At 41.4% G+C, this 12,400-nt stretch overlaps 1 protein-coding gene across 1 annotated transcript in view; it reads left to right on the forward strand.

Moving 5' to 3' along the window:
• si:dkeyp-28d2.4 (sialic acid-binding Ig-like lectin 12) overlaps positions 1–12,400 on the forward strand; it is a 73,339-nt gene that overhangs the window by 3,512 nt on the left and 57,427 nt on the right. The window contains 4 exon segments of the mRNA XM_034171200.1: positions 9,647–9,706; positions 9,709–9,765; positions 9,768–9,883; positions 9,885–10,023. Coding sequence (XP_034027091.1) covers positions 9,647–9,706; positions 9,709–9,765; positions 9,768–9,883; positions 9,885–10,023 — 372 coding nt within the window.

Here is a 12,400-nt window from a genome sequence, read left to right on the forward strand (position 1 = left end):
CAACATAGAAAGAGAGCAGCTACGGGGGGAGGGCACAGGCAGCATGTGCCTTCACGAGTACTCCTGCAGGGGGGAGGGGAGTTCTTGTGGTGCGAAAATATTGTACCACCTAGTGGAATATTTACAATGAATTCAGACCAAAATTCTTTTCAACATATTATAATGGGGTTATAATCAGTATTTCCAAATAATTCAAACTCAGATAATGGTTGATAAAGGCTGTGATATCAGATTTAAAGTGAATAGAAAAAAGAACAGGTGCAATACAAAAACTTTCAAAATCAAAAAATATATGGAAAGAACAAAAACAAATGGTGTTGTCTTAATGACCTTTCATTCATTTTTGTTTCTCAGTATGGGTTTCCTTGGTTATTTACAATGCGTTAACGCCATCTACTGGCTACTTTAACCAACAACAGGTTTGGTTTAATGTCAGGTTTCTATTCCCTGTTCTCTTCTCGTTTGGAACGAGATTTCAGTCAGTCAACACCAGTCTTTTGCCTGAGCGTGCTGTTCTCCCCAAGGATTCATGTCGATGTCCACTGCTGGCAGAAAAGGTAGGGAGACAGAATAGGGGAGCAAATTTGAAAAGTGACATTGAGATGGCTCATTTCTCTCTCTCTCTCTCTCAATATTTTTAGGCTTAATTATCAATTTATGTCACAAATGGCGCTAGGAATTTCTAACCAGAATGCATTGTAATGGCAAAGTGCGCATGCACGCCGCTGCAGCATGCACCACCAAGAATGCGCACATGGCGGAAATTGATAATTAAGCTTAAAATACTTCAAAAAAAAAAAAAAAAAAAAACGAGCCAGTTTTTTGAACGGCTCTTTGAAAGAAACGAGCCATAAAGATCCAGATCCCCCCAAAGAGCCATAAATCCCATCTCTACAAAGAGTGCAGCGAAACGAGACGAGTCATTGGATAAATGCTGGGCTTTGTCCCGCCCATCGGACACTCAGCATGTCTGGGGGTCTATGGGGCAGTGGGCTGGCCCGGACGCTCAGCTTCTGCATGATGATTGGATGATCTGTCTGAGGCTGAATCCCTTTTTGATTGACAGCGAAATGAGCGAATCAGCGATCTTTTGGTGTAAATTTTCATTCTGTTCTGAGTTGAACCGGAGACTTTCCTAATCCTCTTAGCGGCATTTTCTTTGTGGAAAAATAACTAGCGACAAATCGAGCTTCTATTTCTGGTGTTCTTTTTTTGTAGCTGCTTGTGTTTGGAGACTGACTTCTATCGCAGTTTCTGTCCCTACCGAGCAGCGGGTGCTGCTGAGCTCCTCCACCGTCACTAAGCACTCACAGGCGGACAAACTTCACACGAGCCTCGCGCCAGTCCCAGCTAGTGAGCTAGCTAGATAGCAAGCTGCACATAATGGCAGACAATTTGAATGTTGTGGACCAGATTTTGGCAAAGCCATTTGATAGTCTTCCTTACGAAGAAAAACTTAGAGTTAAACAGCAGGGCAGATCAACTCCTCAGAGTAATTTGGTGGGGGAAAAGTAGCAGGTCTTTTCAGCTGTCCTGGTATGATAAAATGACCTGGCTGACTGGAAGTGCTGTAACAAATAAAATGTACTGTTGGCCATGCCTCTTGATGAAACCATTTCAGGGATGTGTTGTCTGGTCAAAAGTGGGTTTTGGGGATCTGTCCAACTTTGACAGGGCATGAAAAAAGCAATGAACATGTGAGTGCATGTGCAAGGTTAAGTTGCCTGGGCAGAGTCAGGGTTGAGCATGTAATCAATGAAGGCGCTGGCATTCAAGTGGCAAAACAATGAAGCAGTTAAACAAAACAGAACTTTCCTAAACCACCTTATTGATGTGACTTCCTTGCTTGGCCGTCAGGAGCTGTCATTTAGGGGGCATGATGAGAGTGTTGAATCATCCAGCAAGGGGAATTGCAGGGAGTTTAATGAAACATTAGCTAAATATGACTCTGTCCTGGCCACACAATTCCAGTCATCAGCTGTGTTTTCTGGTATGTCCCATGCAATCCAAAATGACTTGATCTCTGCTCTTTCAGCCACTGTTTCTGATGAGATCAAGGATGAAATCCAGGCTGCTGCCTTTTTTGCATGGCAGGTGGATGAAACAACTGATATAGCTTGCCATGCTCAACTCTCTGTCATTGTTCGCTGTGTGGATAGGGCAGGTAAAATTCAGGAGCGCTTTATTGGATTTTTTGATGTTTCTGGGGGAAGAGATGCTCAGTCTGTTTTTGAAGTCTTGAATGAGAACATGCAGGGCTACAATTTCAGGGAGAAACTTGTGGCGCAAACCTATGATGGGGCTGCTGTCATGGCTTCAGCTCTCAATGGTTTGCAGGCCAAAGTTAAAGCAACAGCCCCCAGCGCAATGTTTGTGCACTGCTATACACACAGACTGAATCTGGTTCTGTCTCAGGGGGCTAAATGCTTATCTGAGTGCAGAATATTTTTTGCATCACTCTCTGGGTTTGCCACATTTTTCTCAAAATCCACAAAGAGGATGTCTTTTCTTGAGTCTGCAGGCTGCTCAAGGTTGCCCACAAATGCTCCTACTTGATGGAATTTCACATCACGGATAGTGAGCACTGTGGCAAACAATTATGATGCCCTCCTGCAAACTTTTGAGATGATCGTTGCAGATAAGTCCATGGATTATGACACATTAGACTGTGCCAAAGGCCTGATGAAACTGGAGGATTTTGAGTTTGTGTTCATGTTGTACACATATGAACAAATCTTCTCTGAGACTGATGTGGTGTTTGACATTGTCCAGCAGAGGGCTATGGATGTTCTGTACTGCAAGAAAAGAACTGAGTCTCTTCTTGCTTTTGTCAAAGAGAAGAGGTCAGAGGGGGCTTTCCAAGCTGTTTATGCCAAAGCAGCAGATCTCACATCAGACCCACAAACTGAGCCCATGAGAAAATGCCATCTGTCACAACTACAGGATCCCAAGGAGCGCTACAGAAATCTGTACATGGCCATCCTAGACAATCTCACAGAGCAGCTACCTCAGCGTTTTGCAAATTTGGAAAGTCTGCACTTCTTGGAATTGGTCAATCCAGGGAAATTTGATGAGATGAGACAAGTGTTTCCAGAGGAGGCATTTCAGAGTGTCCTGAAAAGTTTTGGCTAGTTCTTTGATTCAGGGAGACTGAGGTCTGAACTTCAAGTCCTATATTCAAACCAGGACTTGCAGGGCAACAGGGGAAATCTATGTGATTTCTTGCTGTTTCTGAAAGACATGGAGTTGGACAGTGGAATGCCTCAGGTGTACAAACTATTGTCATTAGTGGCAACGATTGGAGCTACATCTGCAGGTGTAGAGAGGAGCTTCTCCTGTTTAAAGCGGCTCAAGTAAACCCGCAGCACCATGGGCCATGGCCGTTTAAGCAGCCTAGCTCTGCTGGCCATTGAGAGGACACTAGTCAAGTCCCTGGAAAAGACGCCTTGTTGGTACGACAGGGTCACAGATCCTTTTCTTGAAAAGGAACGGAGGGTAGAATTTACGTATAAATAAACTGACACATTTTATGATGTAGGCCGAAATTGAGCTTCCCCTCCTTGAAAGACCAGCATCCGCCACTGATCTAATGCCAAGAAAGCAGTATCTGGTACCCCTTTTGGTCATGTAGAATATTCAAAACCCTTCTTACATTGTGGCATCCCTCATGGCCAGTCATAAACCCATTTTGATCTTCCTTTATAATTGCTGGCAACAAGTGTTATAGTCTTTTTGCCAAAATTTTACACAGAATCTTCAAGTCAGAATTCAACAGGCTAATTGGATGCATATTATCACACTTATTTAGTTTTCCAGGCCTCAGAAGCAAAGTAATCAGGGCTCCCCTCAAGGTAGTTGGGAGTATCCCATTTTGAACAGATTCAGAAACATTTCTAAATAGGTATTTAAGTTTTGATTCAAACCTTTTGTACATTTCTATGGGCAGCCCGTCCGGTCCTCCTGCCTTTCCAGATTGTACAGTAGTGTTCAGAATAATAGTAATGCTATGGACTAAAAGATTAATCCAGGTTTTGAGTATATTTCTTAATGTACATGGGAAAACAAGGTACCAGTAGATTCTCACAAATCCAACAAGACCAAGCATTCATGATATGCACACTCTTAAGGCTATGAAATTGGGCTATTAGTAAAAAAAAGTAGGAAAGGGTTGTTCACAATAATAAGTAGCAGCTGCTGTTGACGCTACAAACTCAAAACTATTATGTTCAAACTGCTTTTTAGCAATCCTGTGAATCACTAAACTAGTATTTAGTTGTATAACCACAGTTTTTCATGATTTCTTCACATCTGCGAGGCATTAATTTTGTTGGTTTGGAACCATGATTTTGCTCGGTTACTAGTGTGCTTGGGGTCATTGTCTTGTTGAAAAACCCATTTCAAGAGCATGTCCTCTTCAGCATAAGGCAACATGACCTCTTCAAGTATTTTGACATACCTGGTATGCAATATATAGGCCCAACACCATAGTAGGAGAAACATGCCCATAGCATGATGCTTGTACCACCATGTTTCACTGTCTTCACTGTGAACTGTGGCTTGAATTCGGAGTTTGGGGGTCGTCTCACAAACTGTCTGCAGCCCTTGGACCCAAAAAGAACAATTTTACTCTCATCAGTCCACAAAATATTCCTCCATTTCTCTTTAAGCCAGTTGATTTGTTCTTTGGCAAATTGTAACCTCTTCTGCACGTCTTTTATTTAACAGAGGGACTTTGCGGGGGATTCTTGCAAATAAATTAGCTTCACACAGGCATCTTCTAACTGTCACAGCACTTACAGGTAACTCCAGACTGTCTTTGTTCATCCTGGAGCTGATCAATGGTTGAGCCTTTGCCATTCTGGTTATTCCTCTATCCATTTTGATGGTTGTTTTCCATTTTCTTCCACACGCCTCTGTTTTTTTTTTTTTGTTTTTTTTTTTTGTCCATTTTAAAGCATTGGAGATCATGAACAATCTATAATTTTTTGCACCTGCATATATATTTTCCCCTAACCAATCAACTTTTTAGTCAAACTACGCTGTTCTTCTGAACAATGTCTTGAACATCCCATTTTCCTCAGGCTTTCAAAGAGAAAAGCATGTTCAACAGGTGCTGGCTTCATCTTTACATAGGGGACACCTGATTCACACCTGTTTGTTCCACAAAATTGACAAACTCACTGACTGAATGCCACACTACTATTATTGTGAAAACCCCCTTTTCTACCTTTTTTTTTTTTTTTTTACTAATAGCCCAATTTCATAGCCTTAAGAGTGTGCATATCATGAATGCTTGGTCTTGTTGGATTTGTGACAATCTACTGAATCTACTGGTACCTTGTTTCCCATGTAACAATAAGAAATATACTCAAAACCTGGATTAATCTTTTTAGTCACATAGCACTACTATTATTCTGAACACTACTGTATATTCTTTATAGCCTCAAATATCTCCTCTAAGGTCAATTTTGTCCCTAGCTTCTGTGACTTCTTTCTGGATGCACTGTAAATGTTCACTCATTTTCTCCTGCTTATCTGGGTATGGGCTGTGGTGACAGCAGACCAAGCCGCTCATTCCACAACTTCCCTATCCTTGGCCAAGTGCTCTAACTGTTCCTGGTGGATACCAAGATGTTTGCAAGCCAGTTGGAGAAATGTACTCCTTCTAGTGTGTCTTCCCCCAGGTCTCTTTCCAGTTGGACATGCTTGGAAAACCTCCCTAGGTTGATGACCAGGGGGCATCCTCACAAGATGTCTGAACCATCTCAGCTGCCTCCTTTTGATGAAAAGAAGCAGCAGCTCTACTCCAAGTTCTTCTCGGAGATTTGAGCTTCTTATTCTGTCAAAGAGTAAGCCAGATACCTGACAGACTAATCTTATTTGCCACTTATACCTGTGACCTTACCCAAAGTTCATGACCACAGCTGAAGATTGAAGAGTAAATTAGCAAATCCAAAGTTTCGATTTTTGGCTCAGTTCTTTATTCATCTCAACGTTACAGTCACACACTCACTCACTCATCTTCAACCGTTTATCTGGCACTGGGTCACAGGAACAACATTACAGCATCGCAAAACATCGTATCAATCCCACCCATCAACAAGACCCTGAGATATCATCAGAGATCACAGTCTGATGAAGTTAGCAGAACCACATCATCAGCAAAAAGTAGAGATGCAATTCTGAGGTCACCAAACTGGAAAGGCGCAGTCAGGGAGGGACCCAGCGGTCCTTGACTGTGCCTTGAAATCCGATCATCAAACAGGATTGGTGACAAAGGGCAACCCTGTCATACTCCCAAGACCCTTTAAAGATTCTTGCAAGGGTAAAGGTTTCGTCCACCATTCCATACCCCAAGATGGAACCTGCCTTGCTCCTCTTGAATCTGAGGTTTGAATAACCATCTATGTTTCCTCTCTAGCACCCTGACATAAGCTTTCCCAGAGAGGCTGATAAATGTGAGTCCTCTATCATTCGAACATGCTCATTGGTTCCCTTTTTTAAAGATGGGGATCACCACACCATTTTGCCAATCCAGAGGTATGGTCCCCGACTTCTATGCAACATTGCATTGGTGTGTCAAACATGACAGCCCAACACCCCCAGTGTGTGCGTGCATGCGTGCGCATGTGCATACCACCAAGTAGGAGAGCAGGTCCATCCCCATTTAAAAGTAACCATGTATTTACTACAGCTAGATGAAAGGTGGTCATGTCTTTGGCCTTCTCCATACTGAGCCACCTGCGTGTTGGATAATTTCCAGAGAAAATGCTTAGTGGGGCCACATGGCCAAAACATCACAGTGGACATTCTCTCATAAAGCAAGTGATATGCCTCATCCATAATGTGTTCTTTTATATTAAGTAATTACACCGCGTAATGTGATGGACTGGCATCCTATCCAGGGTGTACCCCACCTCTTGCCCTATGACTGCTGGGACGGGCTCCAGCCCCTCGTGACCCTTAACTGAGTAAGCTGGTATAGAAAATAAGTAAATGGAAGCATGAATTACACCGCCTATAAGAAGTTAAATTTTTTTTAATGTAAGCTAATGACGCTTTAATCCGTCTTCTTTTGACGTTACGTGGTCAACAAATAGAGTGTTTTGGGGAGCAATAACTGGTGTGTGGACTCGTTCTGCTTTTGATCATTTTGTCAGTCCTGCCCAGCACTCAGCGTGTATTTGGTTTGGACCGGTTTGGATGTGCATGACTTTGGACACTTTTTGCAGGGTTTAAAATTCACTTTGCTTGGATCAGCTTGATGTTGTTCTCTGGCAGAAGGAACAAAAACATCTTCATTAATGTTTTCTGCTGCTCAGCTCCATACAGTAGTGTTCAGAATAATAGTAGTGCTATGTGACTAAAAAGATTAATCCAGGTTTTGAGTATATTTCTTATTGTTACATGGGAAACAAGGTACCAGTAGATTCAGTAGATTCTCACAAATCCAACAGACCAAGCATTCATGAATGCACACTCTTAAGGCTATGAAATTGGGCTATTAGTAAAAAAAAAAAGTAGAAAAGGGGGTGGTTCACAATAATAGTAGCATCTGCTGTTGACGCTACAAATTCTTCAAGTATTTCCAAACTGATCCATGATACCTGGCATGCGATATATAGGCCCAACACCATAGTAGGAGAAACATGCCCATATCACGATGCTTGCACCACCATGCTTCACTGTCTCCACTGTGAACTGTGGCTTGAATTCAGAGTTTGGGGGTCGTCTCACAAACTGTCTGTGGCCCTTGGATCCAAAAAGAACAATTTTACTCTCATCAGTCCACAAAATATTCCTCCATTTCTCTTTAGGCCAGTTGATGTGTTCTTTGGCAAATTGTAACCTCTTCTGCACGTCTTTTATTTAACAGAGGGACTTTGTGGGGGATTCTTGCAAATAAATTAGCTTCAGACAGGCGTCTTCTAACTGTCACAGGCAGCCGTACAGGTAACTCCAGACTGTCTTTGATCATCCTGGAGCTGATCAATGGGTGAGCCTTTGCCATTCTGGTTATTCTTCTATCCATTTTGATGGTTGTTTTCCATTTTCTTCCACGCGTCTCTGTGTTTGTTTGTTTTTTGTTTGTTTGTTTTTTGTCCATTTTAAAGCATTGGAGATCATTGTAGATGAACAACCTATAATTTTTTGCACCTGTATATAAGTTTTCCTCTCTCCAATCAACTTTTTAATCAAACTACGCTGTTCTTCTGAACAATGTCTTGAACGTCCCATTTTCCTCAGGCTTTCAAAGAGAAAAGCATGTTCAACAGGTGCTGGCTTCATCCTTAAATAGGAAACACCTGATTCACACCTGTTTGTTCCACAAAACTGACAAACTCACTGACTGAATGCCACACTACTATTATTGTGAACACCCCCTTTCTACTTTTTTTATTTATAGCCCAATTTCATAGCCTTAACAGTGTGCATATCATGAATGTTTGGTCTTGTTGGATTTGTGAGAATCTATTGAATCTACTGGTACCTTGTTTCCCATGATAACAATAAGAAATATGACTCAAAACCTGGATTAATCTTTTTAGTCACATAGCACTACTATTATTCTGAACACTACTGTATGTATAAGTCAAACATGTTAAATACTTTTCTGACAAAAGTAACTTGCTTTAGAAAATATCATCGATATAAATGTGGGGTTTTGTGCACAACCTAGTGGACCTTTTGAGCTGAAACTTTGTTTGTCTGTAATGGCTGTTCATGATGAATACAACCACAGGTCCTACAGGCTTAGAAACAGCACTAAGGTTTGATTCATGTTTTTCATTCAGATTTTAATGTTTAGTGCAGATACGAAAATAACATGGTGGTGGATCCAATGACATTATGTAAAATCCACTTTTATCTACCGTTTTGCATTTTATGTGTTTGATATTAGTGCTCAATATCTCTAAAGTACCAGATTGAGTGTCTTCACAGATAGTCTGATGATTTGTCTCTGAGGCAGCTTGTTGAAGACCTCAGTGACGTTCATGATTCATTTTCTATACCGCGCTTACCCCAATCATGCCCCCCCCCCCCCCCCCCCCCCATCGGAAAGGCTACATATTACGGAAAGTATCTGTTAGATCCAGCGCTTCCAGATTATACGGCTACAAATTATATGGACGCTGATAGACAACCTGAATAAGGATATATTTCTTTGTAACATATGATATATTTATATATGAACATATTTTAAGTATCACTACAAAAAAAAAAACAATTGCTTATGTCAGCTTCATTCTATAGATTTTGTCATCTTTGCCATACACTATCATCTTAGCCTAGTAAGCTAGCTACTGGTTCATCCTAATGACAAACCAACTCGGCCTGTCTTTACCTCTAGAGCTTATGTGTTAGACTACATCACTGAGACATACAGTTTCAATGTTGTTTTCCACTGTTTCATCTTTGTAGTAATCTGTGTAGGATGAAATCGGTGGTAATGCTACAGCAGGCTAAGCGTGAGAGCTGCAATCCAAAGCCCATCACTCCCAAATGTAGAACCACGTCTGCACACACAGCATACAGCTGCAGAAATTTTGAGTTATTCATTTATTTGGTATCATAGGCATAATGCTTTCCTACATTTTTTTTTAAATCACAAAATTTGTTTAAATCATGTAATTTGTTTTTACAGGTGTTTTGGCAGATTGTGTACAACATTTGTCCATTACTGCACCAGTGGAACTGGAGGCCCTGATGGATCTTGTCTGAAAATCCCCTGCAACTACAGCACTGAATCAACTACATTTAACGCCGCAGGAACATTTATGGAATTTGGATAAAAAGTAATGCTAATTCGGCTCCAATCCAAACAAATGTCATTTTTAACAGCTCAAAGACAGACAATGCCTATCCAATGACGATTACCGGAAAACCTGTCTGAGAAAAACTGCCACCACCCCTGTTCACCAGTTTAATTCCCACGATATTCAGACACCTACTTCTTCAGAATTGAAACTGGAAAATTTTTGGCAACATCAACGTGTAATTCTCTTCAAATCAGAGTAAAAGGTAGGATATTTTTGAAAATCGGTCAATGTGTTTGTGAAGGTCATGTAAGGTCGAGGTCTGGGAGTATGTGCTGGACACGGTGTATCACCGGTTTTCACCACACAATGGGACCACCCTGATGATAACCACTCAGACAGACAACTGGTCCATTCCCACTTCTCGTAAAGTAGCTATCCATCTGCTACTGGTAGTGAAACTCCAGAGTCCCTTTGGCCTTATCACACTGAGGCCCTGTGGACTGAATCAAGACCAGAGAAACGTGTCACGTGGCCAAGTTGCCACAATTGACAGTCCCTCACAATGCAAGTGATACTCCTCATTCACCTCTCTACACATCCATTGACACAAGGCATTCCAGGGTTCTCGGCGCATCTGAGGAGACCTGGTACCAAATGAATCCAGTCATCGCCTTATAGGTCACTGATCAGCACCAAAGTGTCACAACCATATATGAAGACAGGAAGCACCAAGACCTGAAAAAACTTAACCTTCTCCATAACCTTCCTGCAAAGACACTAGCATTTCCAAACTCTTCTGGTTCAGCAACTTCATGAATTGATAACTTCTTCCCAGGTGCCTCTTGAGCTTAACGGCCAAAGGTCCAGAGACGGGAATGTGACTACTAACATTCATTCATATATGTATACAAATACATGAGTACAAACATGGCAGAGTCCACAGTCACTGAAGCCTGCAAGCAGAACATCATAAGAGAAAACAGATCACATCTAGGCTCAATTTTAACTGTTGTGTCATACAAAACCAAGTGTTTTGTAGTTGCAGTAGAATTCCCTGTTCCAAAAGTCTGTAGGAGCCATATGGCTGGTCCATTTCCTTTAATTTTAGCACCATAACAGGAGAGGGGGGGGGGGAGCAGAAAAACATATACAGTTGAACTTTTTACATCGAGGGGTTATGGAACCAGATTCAAAAACACATGAAAATACTTTGAGGAGTGTCTGCAGCATTCTGCGTTCATTCAGTTCTGTTCATATCACTGAGATACAGTTGAAGACTCCAAAGAAAATCCTGTGTCAGAAATAAGAGGTTCCTTCAACTCATTATTTTGACAAAATCTGTGACAGGCTGGTTAGGGAGAAAACAAATGCGTGGCTCACAGACACAGCTCTGGTTGTAAAAAGGCTTTAGTGAGGAGGAATGTAATGGTCGGCACACAGGAAGGCAGTCCAAAAAGCACAGCAGTACAATGATTATCAGGCTAATCGAGGTCGGAACAAATGGGCAGGAGGTCGAGTACACAATGAAGCAGGGCAGATCCAGAAAATACAAAAACGAGAGCTGGGTATGAAGGCACAAGGAAAACTGGCAAAGAACCAATACAACCGTGAGCTAATACAACCCCTGGCAAAAATTATGGAATCACCGCCTCGGAGGATGTTCATTCAGTTGTTTAATTTATAGAAAAAAAAGCAGATCACAGACATGACACAAAACTAAAGTCATTTCAAATGGCAACTTTCTGGCTTAAGAAACACTATAAGAAATCAAGAAAAAAAGATTGTGGCAGTCAGTAACGGTTACTTTTTTAGACAATCAGAGGAAAAAAAATATGGAATCACCCTGTAAATTTTCATCCCCAAAACTAACACCTGCATCATATCAGATCTGCTCGTTAGTCTGCATCTAAAAAGGAGTGATCACACCTTGGAGAGCTGTTGCACCAAGTGGACTGACATGAATCATGGCTCCAACACGAGAGATGTCAATTGAAACAAAGGAGAGGATTATCAAACTCTTAAAAGAGAGTAAATCATCACGCAATGTTGCAAAAGATGTTGGGTTGTTCACAGTCAGCTGTGTCTAAACTCTGGACCAAATACAAACAACATGGGAAGGCTGTTAAAGGCAAACATGCTGGTAAACCAAGGAAGACATCAAGCGTCAAGATAGAAAACTTAAAGCAATATGGTCTCAGAAATCGAAAAATGTACAACAAAACAAATGAGGAACGAATGGGAGGAAACTGGAGTCAACGTCTGTGACCGAACTGTAAGAAACTGCCTAAAGGAAATGGGATTTACATACAGAAAAGCTAAACGAAAGCCATCATTAACACCTAAACAGAAAAAAACAAGGTTACAATGGGCTAAGGAAAAGCAATTGTAGACTGTGGATGACTGGATGAAAGTCATATTCAGTGATGAATCTCGAATCTGCATTGGGCAAGGTGATGATGCTGGAACTTTTGTTTGGTGCCGTTCCAATGAGATTTATAAAGATGACTGCCTGAAGAGAACATGTAAATTTCCACAGTCATTGATGATATGGGGCTGCATGTCAGGTAAAGGCACTGGGGAGATGGCTGTCATTACATCATCAATAAATGCACAAGTTTATGTTGATATTTTGGACAATT

This window comes from Thalassophryne amazonica, chromosome 1, assembly GCF_902500255.1.
Source record: "Thalassophryne amazonica chromosome 1, fThaAma1.1, whole genome shotgun sequence".
NCBI lineage: Eukaryota > Metazoa > Chordata > Actinopteri > Batrachoidiformes > Batrachoididae > Thalassophryne > Thalassophryne amazonica.